Source organism: Capricornis sumatraensis, chromosome 9 (genome assembly GCF_032405125.1).
Source record: "Capricornis sumatraensis isolate serow.1 chromosome 9, serow.2, whole genome shotgun sequence".
NCBI lineage: Eukaryota > Metazoa > Chordata > Mammalia > Artiodactyla > Bovidae > Capricornis > Capricornis sumatraensis.
This window is the reverse complement of record NC_091077.1, coordinates 27,388,500-27,415,961: the sequence shown is the minus strand read 5'-3', so window position 1 is coordinate 27,415,961 and position 27,462 is coordinate 27,388,500. Positions and strand designations below refer to the sequence as shown.

Genomic DNA, 27,462 nt, shown 5'->3' with positions numbered 1-27,462 from the left:
TTTCCATACAAATTGTGAAATTATTTGTTCTAGTTCTGTGAAAAATACCATTTGTAGCTTGATAGGGATTGCATTGAATCTATAGATTGCTTTGGGTAGTATATTCATTTTCCCTATATTGATTCTTCTGATCCATGAACATGGTATATTTTTTCATCTCTTTGTGTCATGTTTGATTTCTTTCATCAGTGTTTTATAGTTTTCTACATATAGGTCTTCTGTTTCTTCAGGTAAATTTATTCCTAAGTATTTTATTCTTCTCATTGCAATGGTGAATGGTATTGTTCCCTTAATTTCTCTTTCTGTTTTCTTATTGTTAGTGTATAGGAATGCAAGGGATTTCCATGTATTAATTTTATATCCTGCAAATTTACTATATTCATTGATTAGCTCTAGTTATTTTCTGGTGGTGTCTTTAGGGTTTTCTAGGTAGAGGATCATATCATCTGCAAACAGTGAGAGTTTTACTTCTTCTCTTCCATTCTGGATTCCATTTCTTTTTCTTCTCTGATTGCTGTAAGCCACCAATTTGACGAAGTTTCATTTCACAGCAAGAGATACCTTAGACAGGCACCCAGAGCCCATTTTATTATGTAACATAACACCTGAGTAAGGAAAACTGGCTGATGTATTTGGAATTTTACCATCATATCTCCAACTTTAAATTCCTACAGCACTTTGCTTATTTAGGCCCAATGTATTTCTAATCAGGACAATTCTAGTTGACTCCTGATATCTGTGCCTGCTCCCATTTACTTCCTATACCAGTCTAATCTCCATGTCACCACCAAATTATCTAGGATCATAATTAAAATTCTCCCTGCTATTATTCTTCCACTTATACATTTCTGTCTATGGGATAAAATTCTGAGCCTCCCTTTCAAAACATTTATTCTACCAACTAGGGTTGCTCCCAAAGGTGGGCACATACCATGGCCTAGAAAGTTCCTCACAACATCTGTAACACCAAAGGAAACACTGAGGCATTAGGTGAAGCACTTAACAGGAGACTATGTCACCTTAAAGTTAGTGGAAACCTGCATGGAACTGCCCAGTATAACCACAAGTGAAATCACAGGGCAGCCAACAAAATGTGAATCAACTAACCATTGTTGCTGCTGTTCCATCTCTAAGGTCATATCTGAAGATCCATTTCCTTCAAGATCCTTATATCAGAGTTCTCCTGGAAAAGCCCAGGTGCTCCCAAGGTGGTTGTCCAAACCATGGGTTCCCATGAGTCAGTAATGGGATAACTGATATCATGCATTCCTTGATCCAGTGCAGAGAAGAACTCAAACATCACTTCTTACAAGAATGGATATGCTGAACTTAACCAAGAGGCAGCAAAAGCAAAAATAAACAGGACCTAATTAACCTTAAAAACTTTTCCAGAGCAAAGGAAACTACTGACAACATGAAAATACAGCCTTCTGAATGGAGAAAATACTTGCAAGTAACATGATCAATACGGGGTTAATGTTCAAAATATATAAGCAGGTGATACAATTCAATATTAATAAACCACCCAGTTTAAAAATAGGTAGAATATCTGAATAGACATTTTTCTGAAAAACATATACAGATGATCAACAGGTACATGAAAATATGCTCAACATTGTTCATCATCAGAAAAATGCAAATCAAAACCAGTATGAAAAACTACCTCATACTTATCAGAATGACTGTCATCAAAGAGATTATAAATAACAAATGTTAGAGAAGATGTGTAGAAAAGGGAACCTTCCTACACTGTTGGTGGGAATGTAAATTGGTGCAGCCACTGTAGAAAACAATATGGAGTTTCCTCAGAAAACTAAAAATAGAACTACCATGTGACCAAGCAATTTCACTCCTGGGTGTATATCCAAAGAAAACAAAAACACTTACTCAAAGAGCTGCACCCCGGTGTTCATAGTAGCTTTATTTATATTTGCCACAATACGGATGCATCCTAAATGTCCATCAGCAAACAAATGGATAAAGAAGATGTGGTATATCTTCAAGATACATGGACAGGAGATTAAGAGGCACAAACTGTATATAAAACAAGCTATAAGGATATATTGTACAGCACAGGGCCTATAGCCAATATTTCATAAATAACTAAACATGGAGAAATGCAAAACAGAAAAATGGCTCTCTGGGGAGGCCATACAAATAGCTGTGAAAAGAAGAGAAGCGGAAAGCAAAGGAGAAAAGGAAAGATATAAGCATCTGAATGCAGCTGCTAAGCTAAGTCGCTTCAGTTGTGTCCAACTCTGTGTGATCCCATAGATGGCAGCCCACCAGGCTCCCCCGTCCCTGGGATTCTCCAGGCAAGAACACTGGAGTGGGTTGCCATTTCCTTCTCCAATGCATGAAAGTGAAAAGTGAAAGTGAAGTTGCTCAGTAGTTTCCGACCCTCAGCGACCCCATGGACTGCAGCCTTCCAGGCTCCTCCTTCCATGGGATTTTCCAGGCAAGAGTACTGGAGTGGGGTGCCATTGCCTTCTCCAATCTGAATGCAGAGTTCCAAAGAATAGAAAGAAGAGATAAGAAAGCCTTCCTCAGCGATCAATGCAAAGAAATAGAGGAAAACAACAGGATGGGAAAGACTAGAGATCTCTTCAAGAAAATTAGAGATGCCAAGGGAACATTTTATGCAAAGATGGGCTCGATAAAGGACAGAAATGATACAGACCTAACAGAAGCAGAAGATATTAAGAAGAGGTGGCAAGAATACACAGAAGAACTGTACAAAAAAGAGCTTCATGACCAAGATAATCACGATGGTATGATCACTCACCTAGAGCCAGACATCCTGGAATGTGAAGTCAAGTGGGCCTTAGGAAGCATTACTACGAACAAAGCTAGTGGAGGTGATGGAAGTCCAGTTGAGCTCTTTCAAATCCTAAAAGATGATGCTGTTAAAGTGCTACACTCAATATGCCAGCAAATTTGGAAAACTCAGCAGTGGCCACAGGACTGGAAAAGGTCAGTTTTCATTCCAATCCCAAAGAAAGGCAATGCCAAAGAATGCTCAAACTACCGCACAATTACACTCACCTCACACACTAGTAAAGTAATGCTCAAAATTCTCCAAGCCAGGCTTCAGCAACACGTGAACCATGAACTTCCTGATGTTCATACTGGTTTTAGAAAAGGCAGAGAAACCAGAGATCAAATTGCCAGCATCTGCTGGATCATGGAAAAAGCAAGAGAGTTCCAGAAAAACATCTATTTCTGCTTTCTTGACTATGCCAAAGCTTTTGACCGTGTGGATCACAACAAACTGTGGAAAATTCTTAAAGAGATGGGAATACCAGACCACCTGACCTGCCTCTTGAGAAATCTGTATGCAGGTCAGGAAGCAACAGTTAGATTTGAACGTGGAACAACAGACTGGTTCCAAATTAGGAAAAGGAGTACGTCAAGGCTGTATATTGTCACCCTGCTTATTTAACTTATACGCAGATTACATCATGAAAAATACTGGACTGGAAGAAGCGCAAGCTGGAATCAAGATTGCCAGGAGAAATATCAATAACCTCAGATATGCAGATGACACCACCCTTATGGCACAAAGTGAAGAGGAACTAAAAAGCCTCTTGATGAAACTGAAAGTGGAGAGTAAAAAAGTTGGCTTAAAGCTCAACATTCAGAAAATTAAGATCATGGCTTCTGGTCCCATCACTTCATGGGAAATAGATGGGGAAACAAAGGAAACAGTGTCAGACTTTATTTTGGGGGGCTCCCAAATCACTGCAGATGGTGACTGCAGCCATGAAATTAAAAGACGCTTACTCCTTGGAAGTAAAGTTATGATCAACCTAGATAGCATATTCAAAAGCAGAGACATTACTTTGCCAACAAAGGTCCATCTAGTCAAGGCTATGGTTTTTCCAGTGGTCATGTATGGATGTGAGAGTTGGACTGTGAAGAAAGCTGAGCACTGAAGAATTGATGCTTTTGAACTGTGGTGTTGGAGAAGACTCTTGAGAGTCCCTTGGACTGCAAGGAGATCCAACCAGTCCATTCTAAAGGAGGTCAGCCCTGGGTGTTCTTTGGAAGGAATGATGCTAAAGCTGAAACTCCAGTACTTTGGCCACCTCATGCGAAGAGTTGACTCACTGGAAAAGACTCTGATGCTGGGAGGGATTGGGGGCAGGAGGAGAAGGGGACAACAGAGGATGAGATGGCTGGATGGCATCACTGACTCGATGGACGTGAGTTTGAGTGAACTCCTGGAGATGGTGATGGACAGGGAGGCCAGGTGTGCTGTGATTCATGGGGTCTCAGAGAGTCGGACATGACGAAGCGACTGAACTGAACTGAAACATGGAGTATAATCTATAAAAATTTTGAATCACTATGTTGTACACCTGGAACTAATATAACATTGTGATTCAGCTATTCTTCAATATGATAAAATTTTTTAAAAACACGATGAATTATATTCCAAAACTAATTGTTCAGTACTTTTAAAGGGTCAAATCAAATTTATTGAAAGGCAAAAACTAAGGGGTGTCACAAACTGGAGACTGAGGAGACATTATTAAACACAACATGAGAATCTGGATTGAATTGCAGACCAAGAAAAGAGCACTAGTGGAACAATTAGAAAATTCACATTCAGTCTATGTGTAAGGTAATAGTATCAGTGCTTTTTATATTTTTATAATTGTAGTGTGGTTTTGCAATGTATTATCACTTGAGGAAACTGGATGAAAGGTTATGAAAATTCTTGGTATGTTTGAAATATTTTGTTAATTTGAGATGACTTAAACCTTCAAAATAAAAGGGTGAAAAGTTTTAACTATTAAAATCAATAGGATAGAAGATGATGGAAAATTTAAGAGGAACCTTAAAAATAGATTACAAATGTCTTCTGTCCTATTTAATTGGCTATTGGCTGACCAGAGCAATGATTGGCCACACTGGTTTGGGGCCATCCTACACCACTCCCCATACACATACAACTTCTCAACTCTGTTTTGATTTGAATGTGTCACAAAATCCTCAGAATTTCAAAATAGCATTTCTCAAAATTCAATTTGATCCTATTGTATAAAATATCCTCTATAAATACTTCTTACAAGGGGTGAAGGAAAGGAGAGGGAAAGTCATACAAATGAGAGGCTATAAGCAGAATCACCTGTGTAACTTGTTTTTTCAAAACTCTCATGCCTAAACCCTATGTCAAACCCTTCCCTGGTAGCTTAGCCGTAAATAATCTGTCTGCAATAAAGAAGACCCAGTTCTATTCCTGGGTGGGGAAGATCCTCTGGAGGAGGGCATGGCAACCCACTCCAGTATTCTTGCCTGGAAAATTCCATGAACAGAGAAGCCAGGCAGGCTATAGTCCATGATGTCCCAAAGAGTCGGACACAATTGAAGGGACTGAACACACAGGATTCTGAGACATACCAGGAAAGTCTACTGCTGCTAAGTCGCTTCAGTCGTGTCCGACTCTGTGTGACCCCATAGACGGCAGCCTACCAGGCTCCCCCGTCCCTGGGATTCTCCAGGCAAGAACACTGGAGTGGGTTGCCATTTCCTTCTCCAATGCATGAAAGTGAAAAGTGAAAGTGAAGTCGCTCAGTCGTGTCCAACTTTTTGCGATCCCATGGACTGCAACCTACCAGGTTCCTCTGTCCATGGGATTTTCCAGGCAAGAGTACTAAAGTGGGGTCCCATTGCCTCCTCCAGCCAGGAAAGTCTGAGAACTGTTAATACCATCCACAAAAATGACTGGTCTCTGAAACAGGATGTGTTAACCACTAGATGGTGCCAGGATTCTGAAGATGGAATTTTCGTGTACATTTCCCATTGAGTAAACAGTATATTCATTTTCCCTTTTATCTCTCTCCACGTCTCTCCACCTTTTAGAAAAGGAGCATAACATACCAAAATAACTCAACATCTTTCTCCTTGAACTTATTTCAGTTGTCTTAATCTTTCTCTGAGCAGGGCTTGAGGAAGGCTGTTTTAGGGCTTGTTTTCCCCTTAGCATCTTCTTTTCTGAGTGGAAATGTTTGGAGGAGAGCTGTAAGAGTAAGTTTGAGATGCTTATTTAACATGGGAAAAGTTAGGGGGAGATTACAAGATTTGATGGTCATTAGCACATAAATAGAATTTAGAGCCCTAAGGCTGGATAATATCACTTAGAGGACATGTGTAGATAGAGAAGACTGTTGAAGCTGAGCCCACTGATTACACTGATGCTTGCTGCTGCTGCTAAGTCGCTTCAGTCGTGTCCGACTCTGTGTGACCCCACAGACGGCAGCCCACCAGGCTCCCCCGTCCCTAGGATTCTCCAGGCAAGAACACTGGTGCTTGATACTCTCTCAATAAGACTGTAGTGGTTATTTATAATATGATGTAGTTAAGGTGAGAATAATACTCTATATGGTTATTGTAAGGAATAAATGAATATGTAAAATATCTAAATGCCAGACAGAGTACACTATCAACAAGATATTATTTTTCTCCCTTATTTCATTCCTTGGTAAAAGTGGATTCTGCAGTATATTCCAATAGAATTAAAATATTTCCACTAGCTCAGATGTCTTTACAACTGAAGGAAATCTTAAGAAACATCTGTCTCCACATCTTCAAAATGAGGTTTTTGTAAGGTGTTCACAAGTTTCCAGGATCTCTGTTAAGCCTGAGTTATTAAAGTTCAACAGATTTCTTACCACAAGGACCTACTGTAAAGCATAGGGCACTGTAGTCAATATCTCATAACCTATCGTGAAAAAGAATCCAGAAAAGATATATATTAATATTTAAGTTAATATTTGCTAAAGCTTTGACCCATACCTCAAAGTTTCTCAATCAGTAGAAAATGTCTTTTACCAGTGATCAAAAAGGACATTCAACTAACTTTTTAAAAAGCAATAGCTAATTTTTTTCCCTAACTGTAAGATTACACCATGGAGAAAAAGAATAGTGCATCACAGAGCGCACTTTCTCACCAACATTTTGCAGAGAAAACTGGAGCACAGGGACATCAAACCCTTGGTGTGGGCTTCCCTGGTGGCACAGTGGTTAAGAACCCACCTGCCAATGCAGAACACGGTTTCCATCCCGGGTCTGGGAAGATCACACATGCCTTGGAGCAGCTAAGCCTGTGGGCCATAACTATTGAGCCCGCACTCTAAAGTCCTCCAGCCGCAACTACTGAGCCTGTGTCCTCAACTACTGAAGTCCACACGTGCCTAGAGCCTGTGCTCTGCAACAAAGAGTAGCCCCCACTCACCAAAATTAAAGAAAGCCCGTGCAAAGAGAACGGAGACCCAGCGCAGCCAAAAATAAATAAATAAATAAATATTTTTTTTAAAAAACCTCAGCATGCCTGGGCGCCCATCACACATCAGGCATGAGTTGGATTGGAAGCCTAATTTGTCTTACACCAAAGACGTCACAAGAGTTTCAATGCAAAGACACAGAACATGGTCGAGACAGGGGTAGGAAGAAGGACTTCCAGAACAGACCTGACAAGAGTAAATGGCAGGTGCTGCTGCAGGATTTTCACGGGGAGTAGGAGGGCTGAAGGGGAGGCTGGGGAAGAGAGGGATGTGGTGGTAACAGCATGCTGAAAGTGAAAGTTGCTCAGTCATGTCTGACTCTTTGCGACCCCGTGAAGTATACAGTCCATGGAATTCTCCAGGCCAGAATACTGGAGTGGGTACCCATTCCCTTCTCAGGGAATCTTCCCAACTCAGGGATTAAACCCAGGTCTTCTACATTGCAGGTGGATTCTTTACCATCTGAGCCACCAGGGAAGCCCAAGAGTGTGCTGGTCTATGTCTTTAAAAGATGTCCTCTACCCTACCTTACCTTAAAGCTACCTTTCCTTATTTCTGGTGAGAAAAGTCTTCTGAAGTATATTCAGCTATTCACACAGGAAGATTCCACTACAGTCTCCAAGTTCCCTCTGTTCACTTAGTGAAACTGAAGACACTCTCAAAGTTACTTTCATGTAACTCAAGCAGTTGACCACAGGTAAAATATAAGTGCCCCTAAAAGGAGCTAGTTATTATCATCTAACTCCATTAGCGATAAGAATGTAGAATCTGAAGAAGTTGGCTATTGCTCTATTAAAAACCATCTCAAAACATATGGGTTTGAAATAGCTACTTATTGTTTATAAATCCACATGTTAGCAGGTGGTTCTACTGGTCTAGACCAATTAGATTCTGGCTGGACTCAATCACGTGTCAAATAGCAGGTCAACCAGGAGCTGAGTGGTCTATGAAAGATGGAATGACTCATCTGTGCTCCACTGGGTCTCACCTGGAACATGCCCCTAATTCAGGCATGTTGCCATGGTGACCACAGAAGAGCCAGAAAGGAAGCAGAAATACACACGGCTTCTTGACTCAGACCTGTCACCACATCATTCCTGCTACATTATATGGCCAAAGCAAGTCACAAAGGCAGCCCAAGTTAGAGGATCAGGGACTCCAAGGTTATCAGACAAATAGTATGGACAGAGAGAAGCCATTAATTTAACTGAGATCATTAATGCCTTAATCTAACACAGGATGGAAGGGCAAATTGTGCATGCAAGAGTAGGAAAGAAATGATAGAGAATAAAATTATGTGTATATTTTACAATCTTATGCATGGAAGTCTCTAGTTCTATTATCTAGTTTTGAACTCTACAAGCAAATTGTACTCTTTCTGCTCTATGTAAACCTTCATCTTAGTATTTCCTATACAAATAAATCATCTCCCCACATACATTGTGCTGTGCAATGGTCTTAGATTAAAATGAATTAGATATTCTAAAATATTTACATTTGAGTTCAGTCATTTAGACTTTTGTCTGAAACAGAGCAGAAGAGGAACTTTAATGTCATTATTTTTCTAGTTAATGAGCAACTTAAGTGTCTGCATTAGTGTCATGGTAGAACAGCTAAAAAGAAGCAAGAATAAAAAAGATCAATTTCCCAGTAAATCTGGCTTTAAGTATAGCAGGTTTATCACCAGTAAGTATTTACTGAGCCTCCACAGTGAGGAAAGAACCATGATGAATACAGTATAAAACATGTTCTTTAAGCAAAAAAGTATATTCTGATTACAGAAAGCACAGATGAGACATGGGTGATAAAATATTGATGTTTTATCAATATTTTGATAATATCAAATGTGTTATGTTTAATTCAAATACATATGAAAGTTATTATGCTGGGCATGTTTAAATAATATTCAGTCATGTACTTCAGGGAGTAAACTGAAAAACATTTAGGAAGAATTAGGGTAGAACCTTTGAGGTAGCAGGTACTTACTGTTTTCTAAAGTGAGAAAAGACATCAAATTTGGCGTAAGACAAAGATCATCATGAATAAGGGGTCAATGAAAGTAACCCCACATCAGCCTCAAGAAAAGATGAAGCTCCTGAGGTGACAGGATAACATTATCCTAGGAGTCACACAGAAAGTCTCTGTGGTCAATTGCTGACTCTCACATGTGGGTTTCAGATGTAGCTGATCTGTCCCTCTAACCAGACCCTGAAAGAGAAACTTTCTTATGTATTATTTGTGAGGGAAGAACAGGCCACTTGGCTAAAAGGCTTGTTATTGGCCACGTCAGGAGTAAACTCAAAGTTCCTTCCTGACACTCTTCAGAGTTTCTTGAAGATTAGTTAACCTCTAGAAGATGTGGAAAAGACAACAGGCCCTGGCAGCAAAGAGCAGCATCCAGCAGACATTCCAAACACAGCTCATGCCCTGGAAGAGTAGGCTCCAGGGGAAGGCAGTGAAGCCAAAGGATCCTGACCTGGAACTGTGACAGGTCTCAGACCTGGAAAAAGTAGTTAAGTGTAGAATGTTGCCACTTTGCTGCATTAAAGGTCTTTTGGGTATCTCTAGGACAGAAAGTCTCCACAGGAAGGAGATCCTATCAGGGGTAGTTCCTATGTTTAATCAAGGATTTGAGCACAAACAAGAGTGGTCCCTGGTGCTCAGGAATCTCTGATATAAATGCCTTTTTCTTATAGGCTGATTGCAAAGGAGAACTGGTAGAGTTTAAAGTTCTTCATGTCATTCAAGCTGAAGAGAGAGAACTCAAGCAGAGGGAGACCATGAACAATTCTAGGAAGGACTTGGAAGTATGGTTGCAATCTGGGACACAGTTTGTCCAGGAGAACTCATTATGTCATATACAAGGGAAAGAGGACGATTCCACACTTGCACTGTTACTCATGCAACTTGCTGTGCAACTCGGCAAGTTTTGGCTCTAAGTTCCTTTTAATTTAGAAAGACAGATTAGGTTTTAGGTTAGTTTCTTTGACTTCCTCATAAGTAGACACTGTAGATTAGGCTTTTGGTTTTTTGACTTTTACTGTGTTTATTAGTGCAAAGTTTGTAAAACTACTAGCAGGGCACCATGTATGTGGCAAGGCGTTGAATTTTATTTTAATTCCTCTACAGTTCCAACTATGAATGCAACTGCTTAAATATCCCTCAAAGAATCCTATCTGCAAAAGATTCTCTTCTGGGAAGGTGATCAGTCTCAGCCTAGACCCAGGGCAATTAATAGAAGGCCTCAGAATGACATCTGAAAGCGTCACAATAGGTACACACGGACACTGTGAAGGCATACACTGCATGCGGCATGATGGGAACATAAAATGTAATATAATATGTGAGTAGGTTGAGGAAATCAGGAACAGGAGCCATGTGTTTTATTTTCCTTTCAGAAAAACTGTATAATAGCGGAAAGACTTTGGATTTCATAGGCCTGCATTTAAATTTCAGCTCTGCTGCTGTTTAACTGAATGTGTGAACTAGCAAAAGAAGCTGTTTTTCTTGAGTTCAGTTCCCTTATCTCTGAAATGATGAGAAATATAACCGTTTCCTAGCCTTACAGGAGAGTTAAATAAGTTTCTATATGTAAAGTGCCAGGAATACAGAAATTACACAACTAATAAATTCACTTCTACTCTTTATCCTCCCTCCCTGAAAACCTAACAAGAAACACTGGAACACAGTTTCTCAGAGAAATAGTCTATCTCCTCAGCCCCATGATGGTCCAGGCAACCACCAAACCCCACCTTAATCTATAGAGTTTGCACAGAAACATAGGGCAGAATTCAAACTCTGGTTTACCAGAAATCTCACGATGACTTCTGACCAGTCTGGGCTAAACTCTCCCTGTGGCTATGGAAGGGTAGATATACCTAGGTTTAAATACCTATACCTAGGTTTGAGTCTCAGCTTGGTCACACACAAGCTGTGAGATGTGGGATGAGTTCATAAAACTCACAAGCCTCAGCTTTCTCCTCCACAAAATGAGGATGAGAACTCCTTTATGGGATATTTCCAGCATTGAACCGGAGAAGGCAATGGCACCCCACTCCAGTACTCTTGCCTGGAAAATCCCATGGACGGAGGAGCCTGGTGGGCTGCAGCCCATGGGGTCGCTAAAAGTCAGACACTACTGAGCAACTTCACTTTCACTTTTCACTTTCATGCATTGGAGAAGGAAATGGCAACCCACTCCAGTGTTCTTGCCTGGAGAATCCCAGGGACGGGGGAGCCTGGTGGGCTGCCGTCTATGGGGTCGCACAGAGTCGGACACGACTGAAGCGACTTAGCATGGGCAAGTTCATGAAATCCAAAATTATGGATCTGATCTCAGCCAGATGCTACTCTAGACACAAAGTGGTTATCATGAAGAACATTGATAATAGCACCTCAGGCCAACCCTACAATCATGCTCTGGGGGCTAGAATTGACCACATACTGACAGCCACCATTAACAAGATGAAAATTGTTAAGAGGTCAAAGATCAAGTCTTTCATGAAAGTTTATAATTATAATCATCTCATGCCCCACAAGGTACTCTGTGGATATTCCCTTGGACAAAATCACTGTCAATAAGGATGTCTTCAGAGATCCTACTCTCAACAAGACGCCAAGGTCAAATTCAAGGAGAGATATAAGACCCACAAGGACAAATGGCTCTTCCACAAGCTGCAGTTTTAGGTTTGTCTTGTTTCAGTCATTTAAAATACAAAAAAAAAAAAAAAAAAAAAGCCTACTACCATCACCACAAATTTGGTGATCTTTAAAAAAAACTCTGCTAATTTGTTACCCAATTAGGTCATCAGCTGCATTTTTTATAACTGTTAGAGAATATTTTTCACTTATTTATTATCCATGTATGTTTCTTCTTCCATAAATTTCACACTTCTATCCTGAGTCACATCTTAAAGATACCATAAAATAACTTTTTAAGACTAAACTGACACAGACAGTACCATCACAGTCAGTTGTTGTAAATTCAGCCCAGCCTCACCATTCATTACTGTTTTTTTTAAATGTTACAAGATGAATGCTAAACTGAAGAAAAGTAATCAACAACAAATAGAAACATATTAGTAAGTAAATCTCTTTCTCTTTGCCGGTCTTTAAGACTGGTCTTTTAGTTCATTCCCTTCTAAATGCTTGAAGATTTTGTAGAAAATCATTACTATTAATGTTCTTTGTGATATCATTATTACAAACAGGTGAAATAAACAACCACCTAAAAAACATGATTTCAGGATTACCAAGAAGGATAAAGGGAAAATACCAAAAATGCTGGTCCTGGACTTATGTAGACCAGATCTTCGGAAAAAGATAAAAACACACGGCTTCAAAAGAAACAGTGTTGATCAAATTAATCAATTGTTAATAAGTTTCTAATTATATTGTTAAAATAGTTAGCCAGAAATAAAACCTAACATTTACAGTCAATTCATTTTCAACAATAACGTCAGGAAAACTGGCCAAAGAGTTAAGTGCTGGGACAACATGCAAAAGAATGAAGTTGGACCCCTAACAAATAATACATTTAAGAATTAATCCAAAGTGGGTCAAAGACCTTCAGTTCAGTTTAGTCGCTCAGTTGTGTCCGACTCTTTGTGACCCCATGAATCGCAGCACGTGAGGCCTCCCTGTCCATCCCCAACTTCCGGAGTTCACTCAGACTCACGTCCATCGAGTCAGTGATGCCATCCAGTCATCTCATCCTCTGTCGTCCCCTTCTCCTCCTGCCCCCAATCCCTCCCAGCATCAGAGTCTTCTCCAATGAGTCAACTCTTCTCATGAGGTGGCCAAAGTACTGGAGTTTCAGCTTTAGCATCATTCCTTCCAAAGAAATCCCAGGGCTGATCTCCTTCAGAATGGACTGGTTGGATCTCCTTGCAGTCCAAGGGACTCTCAAGAGTCTTCTCCAATACCACAGTTCAAAAGCATCAATTCTTTGGTGCTCATCCTTCTTCACAGTCCAACTCTCACATCCATACATGACTACTGGAAAACCACAGCCTTGACTAGATGGCCCTTAGTTGGCAAAGTAATGTCTCTGCTTTTGAATATGCTATCTAGGTTGGTCATAACTTTCAAAGACCTTACACTAATATAAATGCTAAAATTATAAAACTCTTAAAAGAAACATAAGAGTAAATCTTCATGACCTTGGGTTAGGCAATTATTTCTTATGTATAACACCAAAAACACAAGTTCGATAAAAGAGAGAATTGATAAATTGGACGTTACCAAAATTAAAACTTTTGTGCTTCAAACATCACCATCAAGAAAGTGAAGAGGAACCTATAGAATGGGAGAAAGTATTGCAAATCACATATTGGAAAAGGTACTTATTTCCCGAATATATGAAGGATACAACTCAATAATAAAAAAGACAACCCAACTTGAAAAATGGGCAAAGGATTAAACAGATTTTTCTCCAAATAAGAGCTATAATGGCCAATAAGCACAGAAAAATGCTCAACATCATTTGTCATTAGGAACATGTAAATAAAAACCATGATGAGATACCATTTCACATCCACTAGAATGTCTACAATCAAAAAGAAAAAAATAATAAGTATTGGAAGGCATATGGAGATATTGCTGGTTGGAATATAAAATGGTGCATCCACTTTGGAAAGCAATTTGATGGTTCCTTAAAAAGTTAAACATAGCAATTTTACTCTAAGGTATACAACTAAGATAATTGAAAATATATGACCACACAAAACCTGTACTCAAATTCCATAGCAGCATTACTCATAAAGCCAAAAAGTGGAAACAATTCAAATACCCATCGCCTGAAGAAAGGATAAATAAAATGTGGCATAGTTGTTTAGTTGTTGTTTAGTCGCCAAGTCGTGTCCAACTCTTTACAATCCCATGGACTGTAGCCCACCAATCTCCTCTGTCTATGGAATATTCCAGGCAAGAATACTGGAGTGGGTTGCCATTTCCCTCTCCAGTATCCACAGAGTTGAATATTATTTGGTCACAAAATGGAATAAATTACTGATACATGGTACAATGTGGATGAAATCACATGTTAAGTGAAAGAACCCAGTGGAACATGCTAAGTAAAAGAAGCCAGTCAAAAAAGATCACATATACTATGATTTCATAGTATGATCTCATTTATATAAAATAATCAGATAAGGTACTTACTTTCTCTCATATAGGGCAGTTACATTAGTAGATTAGCAGTTGCTGAGGGTGGAGAAAGGAGATGGTGAGGGGATGGAGAGTAACTGCTCATGGGGTACAAGGCTTCTTTTTGGAGTGAGGAAAATGTTCTAAAACTAGAGATGGTGGGGGTTGTGTAACTTTGTAAATAAACTAAAAACCACTAAGTTATACACTTTAAACAGGTGGAGTTTATGTTATGTAAATAATATGTTAGGCTGTTTGAAAACCTTGAAAAACAGATAATTAGTTACTGTACATAAGGCCCTATGATTTTATTATAAATTTTCCAGGCAAGAATGTTGGAGTGGGTTGCCTTTTCCCACTTTTATAAATGTTGATAAAAATAATTATGAAAGTTGGTAATAATTATAGCAACTTACCGAGTGCTCCTTATGTGCCAGACAATATTCAAAGTCTTTGCAAGTATTAACTAATTTGCTTTCCCAACAAACCTATTGCTGCTGCTGCTGCTAAGTCGCTTCAGTCGTGTCCGACTCTGTGCGACCCCATAGACGGCAGCCCACCAGGCTCCCCCGTCCCTGGGATTCTCCAGGCAAGAACACTGGAGTGGGTTGCCATTTCCTTCTCCAATGCATGAAAGTGAAAAGTGAAAGTGAAGTCGCTCAGCCGTGTCCAACTCTTAGCGACCCCATGGACTGCAGCCCACCAGGCTCCTCCGTCCATGTGATTTTTCCAGGCAAGAGTTACTAGAGTGGGGTGCCATTGCCTTCTCTGAACAAACCTATTAGGTAAGTACTATTACTAGTCTCATTGCACAGATTAGAAAACTACAGCTAATAAGTTGCATCATAAGAATTCAAGCACAGAGAGTCGGTGTTTTTAAATAAAATGTGTACTGGCCCTAGAATCCAATAGCAAAATATAGGGAGAAAACTCCCTGAAATCCAGAAAGCTGGAGAAAATTTTAAATATTATGATTAATGATAAAGCCTAAAAAAGTTAATATCTAAAAGAAAAACTGCTGCTTCACACAATAGCAGGGAGAAATGAAGTGTATAAAGACAACAGCAAATATAGGTGAGCTGCTGCTTCTCCCTGATATGTTATTCTCCTGTGAGTGACAAGAGGAGGAACCCTGGAGACCCTCATGGTGTGAACAGAAGCCAGGTTACCAGGCCAGGAACGAAGAGAGAGTCCAGGAGGCAGCCCCACCTCTGCCACTATATAATTATTCACATGACCTTGGGTGAGTCATCTAACCCTTCTGGATACATCTATATTGTGAAATATCTTTAGGTCCCTTTTTGTTTTAAAATCCCATTATCTACCATCTAGTCACTAGACTAGAAACATCTTGGCCAGTGTTGTGCTTACTCCCAAACAAATCTTGCTCAAATCTGTTTCATGAAATTCTCCAAATCTTGCTCAAATCTGTTTCATGAAATTCTCCAAACATGTCTTTTCTGGCTCTACATCAACTTCTCTAGCCCCAGATGCTCCAGCTGTAGGGGGGAACTGAAAAGATGTATCTGTTTATTCCTAACTTTGAATGCAAGACCCCTTAGAAATGATAAAAATTTGTTTAGTAAATGTTGAATATTTTTCCAGGATTAACAATTTGACAGTCCTTTAAAGTAAAACATGGCAAATGGATGGGGAAACAGTGGCAGACTTTGTTTTTTTGGGCTCCAAAATCACTGCAGATGGTGATTGCAGCCATGAAATTAAAAGACGCTTACTCGTTGGAAGGAAAGTTATGACCAACCTAGACAGCATATTAAAAAGCAGAGACATTACTTTGCCAACAAAGGTCCGTCTAGTCAAGGCTATGGTTTTTCCAGTAGTCATGTGTGGATGTGAGAGTTGGACTATAAAGAAAGCTAAGCACAGAAGAATTTATGCTTTTGAACTGTGGTGTTGGAGAAGACTCTTGAGAGTCCCTTGGACTGCAAGGAGATCCAACCAGTCCATTCTAAAGGAAATCAGTCCTGGATGTTCATTGGAAGGACTGATGTTGAAGCTGAAACTCCAGTACTTCGGCCACCTGATGTGAAGGGCTGACTCATTGGAACCCTGATGCTGGGAAAGACTGAGGGCAGAAGAAGAAGGGGATGACAAAGGATGAGATGGTTGGATGGCATCACTGACTCAATGGACATGAGTTTGGGTAGACTCTGGGAATTGGTGTTGGACAGGTAGGCCTGGCATGCTGCAGTTCATGGGGTTGCAAAGAGTCGGACATGAGTGAGTGACTGAACTGAACTAGAGTAAAACATAATTTTGATGATGCTAAAATATTCACTGTGATTATTCCTGGGAACTGAGGATTATAGGTGATTTTTAAATTTTCTTTATATTTTGTGTATTTTGTCTTATAAACCTTATGGTAAAACATTATGAACCACATTAACCACATTATTTAACCACAATAAAAATAATACCAAAAAATCCACTATGGGGACATTAAAAAATCATATACTGTTCATAAATATTTCCCTGGAAATTATTAATATTACCAATTTGTATAAAATCAAACAAAACAATATATACTATAACTCCTACACAATTTATCATATGCCTGTTGTTATTGTTGTTCAGTCACTAAGTCATGTCCAACTCTTCACAACGCCATGGACTGCAGCACACCAGGCTTCCCTGTCCTTCACTATCTCCCAGAGTTTGTTCAAATTCATGTCCATTGCATCAGTGATGCAATCTAACCATCTCATCCTCTCCCACCCTCTTCTCCTTGTCCTTTAATCTTTCCTAGCAATCAGAAGCTTTTCCAGTGAGTTGGCTCTTCACATCAGGTGATCAAAATATTAGAGCTTCAGTTTCAGCATCAGACCTTCCAGGGAATACTCAGGGTTTATTTCTTTTAAGATTGACTGGTTTGATCTCCTTGCTGTCTAAGGGATTCTGAAGAGTCTTTTCCACCACCACAATTAGAAAGCATCAATTCTTCAGCACTCAGCATTCTTTATGGTCCAGCTCTCACATCTGTACATGACTACTGCAAAAAAGGCGGGAGGAGAAGGGGATGACAGAGGATGAGATGGTTGGATGGCATCACCAACTCAATGGACATGAGTTTGAGTAAGCTCCAGTTGGTGATGGACAGGGAAGCCTGGCATGCTGCAGTCCATGGGGTCACAAAGAGTCTGACACAACTAAGCAACTGAACTGAACTGGAAAAACCATAGCTTTGACTATATGAACCTTTGTCAGCAAAGTGATCTTTGCTTTTTAATATGCTGTCTAGATTTGTCATAGCTTTCCTCACAAAGAGCAAGCATCCTTTAATTTCATGGCTGCAGTCACCATCTGCAGTGATTTTGGAGCCCAAGAAAATAAAATCTGTCACTAGGTTTATCTTCTCCCCTTCTATTTGCCATGAATTTGATGGGACCGGATGCCATAATCTTATTTTGTGAATGTTGAGTTTTAAGCCAGCTTTTTCACTCTCACCTTACACCCTCATCTAGAGATTCTTTAGTTCCTCTTCACTTTCTGCCACTAGAGTGGTGTCATCTGCATATATGAGGTTGTTGATATTTCTCCCAACAATCTTGATTCCAACTTGTGATTCATCCAGTCCAGCATTTCACATGATATACTCTGCATATAAGTTAAATAAACAGGGTGAGCCAGTCTGTTGTTCCATGGAACGTTCTGTTTCATTCAGTTGCATTGTTCTAACCCGCATTCAGGTTTCTCAGGAGACAGGTAAGGTGGTCTGATACTCACATCATTTTAAGAATTTTTCTCAGTTTGTTGTGATCCACACAGTCAAAGACTTTCATGTAGTAGTCTGTAATTCCCTTGCTTTCTCAATGATCCAATGAATATTGGTAATTTGATCTCTGATTCCTCTGCCTTTCCTAAACCCAGCTTCTACATCTGGAGGTTCTTGGCTCACATAATGCTGAAGCCTAGCTTGAAGGATTTTTAGCATAACCTTCAGTTCAGTTCAGTTCAGTCACTCAGTTGTGTCCGACTCTTTGCAACCCCGTGAAACGCAGCACGCCAGGCCTCCCTGTCCATCACCAACTCCCGGAGTTCACTCAAACTCACGCCCATCGAGTTGGTGAAGCCATCCAGCCATCTCATCCTCTGTCATCCCCTTCTCCTCCTGCCCCCAATCCCTCCCAGCATCAGAGTCTTTTCCAATGAGTCAACTCTTTGCATGAGGTGGCCAAAGTATTGGAGTTTCAGCTTCAGCATCATCCCTTCCAAAGAACACCCAGGACTGATCTTTAGAATGGACTGGTTGGATCTCCTTGCAGTCCAAGGGACTCTCAAGAGTATTCTCCAACACCACAGTTCAGAAGCATCAATTCTTCGGTGCTCAGCTTTCTTCACAGTCCAATTCTCACATCCACACATGACCACTGGAAAAACCATAGCCTTGACTAGACGGACCTTTGTTGGCAAAGTAATGTCTCTGCTTTTCAATATGCTATCTAGGTTGGTCATAACTTTCCTTCCAAGGAGTAAGCATCTTTTAATTTCATGGCTGCAGTCACCATCTGCAGTGATTTTGAAGCCCCAAAAAATAAAGTCTGCCATTGTTTCCACTGTTTCCCCATCTATTTCCCATGAAGTGACTAGCACGCTAAATGAGCACAATTGTGTGGTAGTTTGAACATTCTTTGGGATTGGAATAAAAACTGACTTTTTCCAGTTCTGTGGCCACTGCTGAGTTTTCCAAATTTGCTGACATATTGAGTGCAGCATTATCTTTTAGGATTTGAAATAGCTCAGCTGGAATTCAATCATCTCCACTAGCTTTGTTTGCAGTAATGCTTCCTAAGGCCCCACTTGACTTCACACTCCAGGATGTCTGACTTTAGTTGAGTGACCACAGCATTATGGTTATCTGGGTCATTGAGACCTTTTTTGTACAATTCTGTGTATTCTTGCCACCTCTTCTTAATCTTTTCTGCCTCTGGTTATGTCCTTACCATTTCTGTCCTTTATTGCACCCATCTTTGCATGAAATGTTCCCTTGATATCTCCAACTTTCTTGACGAGATCTCCAGTCTTTCCCATTCTATTATTTTCCTCTACTGCTTTGCATTGTTCATTGAAGAAGGACTTCTCTCTCTTTCCTATTCTCTGAACTCTGCATTCAGTTGGGTATATCTTTCCCTTTCTCTCTTGCTTTTCGCTTCTCGCCTTTCCCCAGGTATTTGTAAAGCCTCCTCAGTCAACCACTTTGCCTTTTATAATCTCTGTTTATAAAGATATAGCACTGTGACTTACTGGAAAGCATCAGAAAAATGAGGTATTTCCATCATTGGTGGTCTCACTTAAAACTGCCTTCTAGTTGTCAGTTTTTGTCTTGTTTAGTTTTATTTATTAATCTCCCTTTCCATGGAAAGATATGAAAGGTCTCTGCTATCTTTATTTTCATTATATTCTGGTTGTTATCATAGATCATTTTTTTTTTTTTGCCAATGTCTCTGTCACTTGGTCTTTATTTCCATTTTTCCACATAAAAATGAGAGTTGTAGCAAAGGCTAAAAGTGCCTTGAGTACAGGCCACATCTAAACACAGCCAAAGGGGTCAAACAGTGGCAGCTGAGTGTCTGCAGGTGTAGATTAATGCACAGCTGTCAACTGTCACCCATTTAAAAACTAAAGTAATCAGTCATATTTCTTTCAGTGGTCATGTGCTATTAGAACCTTATTCCTGTTTGAATATAAAGTGCAGACATAACTACTAGAAAAATTTTTAAGACTGATCGTAGGTAGCTCATATCAAAAAGTGGAATTCAGTAGAAAAGCTGTGACTGAATCCTGCCTTCAGACAAGTTTAGGCTGCCCCCTCCCACCAGCATCTGTAGTTTCACACTGACAAGTTCTAGGGAGGGCATGAGCACTCCACTTTTTTGCCACTTTCTACAGACTTCTACGCCCTGTCTGCCCTGTCATGGTTTTACTTATCTTCTGGGTCTTGAAGGCATTTGAGTTTGTGACCCATGCTCTAGAATTTCAGCAAATCTCATCTCTGACACACTTTCATATGATAAGGAATGAACTCAATATCTTACGTAGGAGTTCAGGCAGTACTGTTTCCACTACTTCAGGGCTGCCTCCCATAGGCTAGTCATTGCTGCCGCTATGACACAACCATATCACCGGTGATTGCAGCAATGAATCCACTCATTCCCCTCTTTCTAGAGCATGATGATTTACTGCCTTCCTCCCTCTTTCACTGGTTAGTTAACTTTTCAATTACGTATATTTTCTCTTCCTAGCTACATATTGGAGCAAGGACCCATTTCTTTAAATACCTTTGTATCACTCACTGCAGCTAGCTTGGAGACTTGCTGATAAAATATTGTTGACTGAGTGAATATTAAGAAATCTTCTCTATTAAAAAATATGTCCAAAGACTGGTTGCTGACCCTAGGATTTCTTCCTTTTGAGACATTTTGTCCTGAGTTAAGCATTGCCCCCAGTTAAAATCCAAACCAGCCTAGGAAACAGTAACATTATGTTTCATTAGTTGTAGTGTCTGTGCTGATGAGACTTTTTTATTTATAAGGAGCAGAAACTACCTTATAGGTTGCTATTCTAGCAGTTTGGTAATGGATTTTTTTAATCGAAGTATAGTTGGTTTACAATGTTGCCTTAGTTTCAGCTGTACAGCAAAGTGATTCAGGTTTTATCAATAGATAGATTATTCTATTACAGGGTATTGTGAAATGCTGAATATAGTTCCCTGTACTAGACAGTAGGTCCTGGCTGTTTATCTATTTTATATATAGTAGTGTGTATCTGTTAATCCCAAACTCTGAATTTATCCCTCCCCCACCTTTCCCCTTTAGTAACCATCAGTTTGTTTTCTATGTCTGTGAGTCTATTTCTGTTTTGCAAATAAATTCATTTGTATCATTGTTTAGATTCCACATACAAGTGGCATCATATTTGTCTTCCTCTGTCTGACTTCCTTCATATGATAATCACTACGTCATGATGGGTTTGATTAATCCATCCACTTTAGTATAAATTACCTTACTTAATATCTTTCTAATATAATTGCAACACAAAAGGGGTACATAAGGGGAAACATAAAGGGAAAAAGAGAAATATGTATATTCCACTATTAAAAAAAAATAAGGAGGGAAGCTGGGTGCAATGCACCACCAGAATTGTAACAAGACGACATTTGGAACCAGGGTGACCACCCACTTTGCTTTGCCCAACCCTAGGAGGTTCCTAGGATATGGGGCACTCAGTGCTAAAAATTAAGGGTATTCTGGACAAACTGGGATAAACTGGTCATTTTGGTAGGCACCAGTAAAATCCTACTGAAATATACACTTTGTCTATTAATTTCAAAAGTATGCTTAGAATCAGTACTGTGCACAGAGATGCAAAAACCTACCCCTGGCCAGTTGTCAGCTGGTTAGAGCAAAGTGCTAACAAAAGCAAGGCTAAAGGTTTGATTTCCCAGGAAACTTTGCTCTCTTCCACTATCAGAATCTGTGTACTTCACTTAAGGCAGTCATTCTCCAATGTCACTGACTAATCACCAGGGGAACAGAAGAGAGAGAATATAGTTCCTTTGAATTATAAATCCTTCCCTGCCACTAGTAACACTGGTGAAAAACTAATGTTTTTCTTGTGAAGAAACATTAAGTGACTGACGATCTGAAGATCATCACATGTAAATTCATTTTCCCTCCTGCTTTTAGTGGGCTTCCCTGCTCGCTCAGACAGTAAAGAATCTGCCTGCAATGCAGGAAAACTGGGTTCGATCCCTGGATCAGGAAGATCCCCTGGAGAAGAGATTGCCAACCCACTCCAGTATTCTTGCCTAGTGAATCCCATGGACAGAGGAGCCTGGCAGGGTACAGTCCACTGGGTTACAAAGAGTCGGACAGGACTGAGCAACTAACGCTTTCACTTTCACACTTTTAGTAGGGTTCGAAATAACAATAATGATAATATGTAGAATATTCTCCAATATGATTTCCTTCTAATCTTGTGAGAGACACATGGTTGATATGCTTGGCCGCGTTGGGATCGCCTGTGGTTAGACAGCCAGCATGCAATGGATGGAGTCTGAGCCTTTAACTCCTAGTGTTTTTTTGTTTGTTTGTCTTTATTGTCATCACCATTTTGGTACCAAGTACAGTTTTCTATAACCAGCAAAATACATAGCCTGAATGTTGAGGCTCCCTTAACTTTGAACGTATCACTTCCATAAGAACTCTAGAGCTCTCCAGGTCCCAGAGACTCAGCACCACAGCACACAGCCTCCTGCGTGTCTTACCAAACATGGGCTAGTTATTTCCTATACGTGTAAAGGTGTCAAGCACATTCCCTGCCCTTTTGATCAGACTCAGGAGGTTAAAGAAAACATTTCTGCTCTTAATGTTTCATTACTGCCTGTCTCTGCATCTCGTTCTTTTAAGTCTTCGAGTTTCCATAGACATTTCTGCCTAAATCCAGAGTCATATGGTGTTCCTATTAGTAAACTGAAAGCTGAGTCTACCAAACATGTTTATTTCTCCTTCAGAGAAAATGTGGGTAGGATGAAAACCACTCCATGTTATACTTACATGTTACTCATTAACTGGCTTCAAAAAAAAAAAAAAAATCACCTCAGCTAGATTAGGAGTCATGTGAAGAAAGAGCTTCCTGCAGTGCAGAAACCGAACAAGGCTGAAACTCAGATATTTTCACATTATTGGGGAGCTTGAAAAATGAGCCCTTGAGTTTACTTCTTGAGTTGGTGATTGACAAGTGTACAATGGTGAAGAAAAGGCTCTCATCAGGCAATGACACAATGTTCCGGTCTGAGATTCCAGGCATCCCAGGCAAGTCGGGTGCAGAGGCCCAGAACAGCATTCCTGACAGCCCCGGCTCAGTGTTTCTCAGGTGGGTACATCCTCTCTGCCCGCTCCCAACCCCATGGCTTCGGCCACCCAACAGATGTTGCTTGGAGAGCTCCTTCCTCATCCCCAAAGGGAGGATTCTGCCAAAGAGAAAGAGAGGGCACAGCCCAGGCCCCTGGGCTGGTAGATTTTAAGGGAGTACGTAGCAAAGGATGTGATTTGCTGAGCAAATAGAACTCTTATCACCATGAAGGGACAATAATTGTTGTTGACTTCTTAGTACTATTTAATACGTACTGGAAAACTGGCCAGCTATGCAGTTACTTGATTCTTGACCCACTCACAGGTTCATAGTAAGTGAAATCAAATTATTGTTGGTGGTGGTGTGGTTGGTGTTGTTTGGTTGCCAAGTCATATCCAACTCTTTGAGACCCCATGGACTGTAGCACTCTAGCCTTCCCTGTCCCTCACCATTTCCCAGAGGTTGCCCAAGTTCATGTAAAAACAGTTAAACCAAAAACCTCCCTTTGCTGCCAAAATTATGGTATAAGTATCAGAATATGCTGTGTGCTTAGTCATTCAGTCATTTCCAACTCTGTGTGACCCCATGGACTGTAACCCGCCAGGCTCCTCTGTCCATGGGGATTCTCCAGGCAAGAATACTGGAGTGGGTTGCTATGCCCTCCTCCAGGGGATCCAACCTAGGGATCAAACCCAGGTCTCCTGCACTGCAGGCAGCTTCTTCACTGTCTGAGCCACCAGGAAACCCAAGTATCAGAATAGTAATTATTAAAATATCAAAACAGTTTCTTTCTTTGGAGCTTTCTAAATTAAATGTTAATACTGGCTGTGGTCTGGCCCTGCTACTTACTGTAAAACAATTTATAGCAGCTTTGACTAGGTTCAGAACATTTCTTTTTTAGCTATAATTGTTAATACCTACATGAACACCACTCTGATAATTCATATTTTTAATGAAAATTCATTTATCTACTCTTTATTCATTTTGTCTCATAATAATTTTCCAGCAACTTATACAATGGGGAAACCAAGTGCAGGTGGAAATCTCTTACAAGAAAAAGTTTCTCATCCAACTTTTTTAAAATTGAGGTTTACTTGATTTACAAAACTATATTAGTTTCAGATATACAATGCAATCAAATTTTTATAGATTATAACTCATCCAGCTTTGGTGTAAATTTTTTTAATGGAGGTGACATTGGTCTATAATATTATATGTTTCGTGTTTATAACATTTTATTTCTACTTCTATATATATTACAGCATGCTAACCACCTAAAATTTACTTTCCATCTGATGTAAACGTTAATGTAACTTCCATGTAAAGTAATCAAGTCAAGGCAGAAGAGGAACCTCCATATCTGAACTTCACTTTTGCATAGCACCATATCCAGAAAGTCAATTGTCTGATTTATTTTTTAATCATTTTAAATCATTTACACAAAAAAGTACTCAAAGTTATAGCTTTTAAAAATTAAATACAAAATAAAGAAATCCCACTAATAGTATTCACATATTAGACTGTCAGTTTATGAAGACAAATTCATTTTTTAAAAGTTTTTGAGATCAAGAACCTGAATTTACATAAAATGCATCTCAATCCCCTTATTTAAAGTTAGTTTAATTTTTCCACCCATCAATAAAATAAATCTGCCTTACTTGCATTATAGCTGTTTGAGTAAGAGTACAATTCTGATTGAAAATGTAAAACTCTTGGATTATTTCCATAGTTTCCTGAAAGTTATTTAATTACTTTGTCTACGTAATCTTTCTGTCACATTGACTGTAGTGCAAACTCTTCTTGTAGCTCAAGATCTAACCAGGAAAAATTAAATTAAATGTATAAAACTATTAAAATGTATAAAACATGCAAAATATAATTTAGTTAAATACAATACATATGACTTAAATAAATATAGATAAATGGAATACTAATAAAATAAAAACCTGCATCAAGCCATATTGAAGACTTTCTAAAAAGAGCCCAGGCCTATTTCACCTGCATCTTTGAATATTCAACATTAAATCTATATATTAGTATATGTAAGGTTTTTTTTTAATGTATATTGGAACCTATCTTAAAACATTATTCATACCTCCAAATATTTTGGCTCTAGAGGAGTTTTAGTCTAGTTGAAAGATCTACTTAACATATTGCATATAAAATCTTTTAAAATAATTTTTTGAAGCACTCAGTCATGTGTTGGTTAATTATTTGAGGTCAAAAATCAGATAGAAACCAACAAGGACCTACTATAGAGCACAGGGAACTATACTCAAAGTCTTATAGTAACCTAAAAGGAAAAAGAATCTGAAAAAAATATACATATACAAATAACTGAATCACTTTGCTGTACACCTGAAACTGACGCAACCTTGAAAATTAACTATACTTCAATTTTAAAAAGAATCAAAAAAGATAAACACTTCCCTTTACCTTCTAAGTAAATGTTGGGAATTTATGTGGCTGTTGTATTATCCCATTATCTTTCCCATGAACTAAAGCTAATCAAATGTACCCTCAGATCAACGAACTACTCAAACAGACACATACAATTTATGCAGTTGTTTCTTTCAATCATTCAGTTCAACAAAGATTTATTGACTAAGTATTATATGCCAGGCTACGTGGAAGACACAGCAAGTACAATCAAAAGCAAGATAGACCTAGTCCTGTCCTCATGAGTGTTATGAGCTTAACATCTAACATAGGCAAAAAAAAAAAAAAGAAAGAAAACTATAATGCATATATACATGCATAATTTAAATATTAATGTATATTATTATAGGAAACAATTACAGGGCAGAGATGGAGAATAAGATGGGAAAAACTACTTTAGGTGAAGTGGCAAGTTAAGGACTCTCCAAGTGATAGTTAGGCTGACTTTGAGGATGAAGCAGCCAAGCACAAAATGACAGAGAAGGAGCAAGTTGCTCTCAAGTGGAGAAGACATGTGTCCTGGGGAACCACAATGGGCACCTGATGAAATCAGAGAGACAAGCAGAGGATGAGGAGTTTAAAATTCTGTTCTAACTGAGGTGGGAAACCACTAGAAGATTTAGGGGAGTATCATGATGTGATGTTCCCTTTTGCCCCTCTCTGGATATTTCCTGTTTGTTGCTCATTCAAGCAATGCTCCATCTTGCCCAGGTGTCTGGTGTGCTTATGCAAGAGTCTCTCCAAGGTACCTACCTAGGAGAGGAACAGTGGGGCCATATTATGGACATGATTAACTTTACTCATCATGTCAAATTCCATTTCAAAGTTCTGTCATTGATGCTACTATCAGCAGTTATTCTGCTTCATCAATATTGCCATTATCTAAATTTTCATTTTTTTCTAATCTACAGGGTATGAAATGTCATTTCAAAATAAATGGTTTTAATGTGCATGTCTCTTATTAAGACAAGAGAAGCATCTTTTCAGTATGTTTATTGGTCATTTTCATCTCCTCATCTTTTAAATTACTGCTTATGAATTTATGACCCTTTGGGGAAGCAGAAATGGAGAGAGAGAGATTACTAATTTTTCCTTATTTTTAGATAGCTTTTGAAATACTCCCAATACTGATCTTTTGCTAGCTATGTGTGTTGCAAATGTTTTATTCCAGCATATGACTTGTCTGTTCATGTTGCCTATTATGTCTGAGCTCTTATTTTTAACTTATTAGTTTGCTTATTTTGCTTAAGTATAGTTGACTTACAACATTTCAGGTGTACAACATGGTAATTCAATACTTTTGTAGACTGTAGTCCATATAAAGTTACTATAAAATATTGACTACATTCCCTGTGCTAAACATTACATCCTTGTCAATTATTTATTTTATACCTAGTAGCTTGTACCTTTTAATCACCTTGACCTATTTTGTCCCTGACCCTACCACTCTCCTCTCTGGTAATCACTAGTTTGTTCTCTGTATCTGTGAATCTATTACTGTTTTGTTATATTTTTTCATTTGTTGTCTTTCTCTGACTTATTTCACTAAACATAATGTCCTGCAGGTCCATTCATGTTGTTGACAAAATTTCAATCTTTTTATAGGTATATGAGTAATATTCTGTTGTGTATATATACCAAACATTTATCCATTCTTCTGTTGATGGACATTTAAGTTGCTTCCATATCTTGACTTTTATAAATAATGCTGCTATGA

The 27,462-nt window shown here is 39.1% G+C and overlaps 1 protein-coding gene and 1 pseudogene across 3 annotated transcripts in view; both read left to right on the top strand.

Annotated features, from left to right (window-relative positions):
* Positions 1-9,645: 9,645 nt before the first annotated feature.
* Positions 9,646-27,462, top strand: part of GRAMD2B (GRAM domain containing 2B) — a 135,337-nt gene continuing 117,520 nt past the window's right edge. For 2 of the 3 annotated variants that reach the window (XM_068979640.1, XM_068979639.1), the window contains exon 1: positions 23,111-23,327. In XM_068979640.1, coding sequence (XP_068835741.1) covers positions 23,200-23,327 — 128 coding nt within the window. In that variant the 5' untranslated portion in view covers positions 23,111-23,199. Of the gene's footprint in view, positions 9,774-23,110; positions 23,328-27,462 lie in introns of those variants that run through there. The other variant, XM_068979641.1, reaches the window with a different exon arrangement.
* Positions 11,586-11,975, top strand: LOC138086083 (large ribosomal subunit protein eL27-like; annotated as a pseudogene).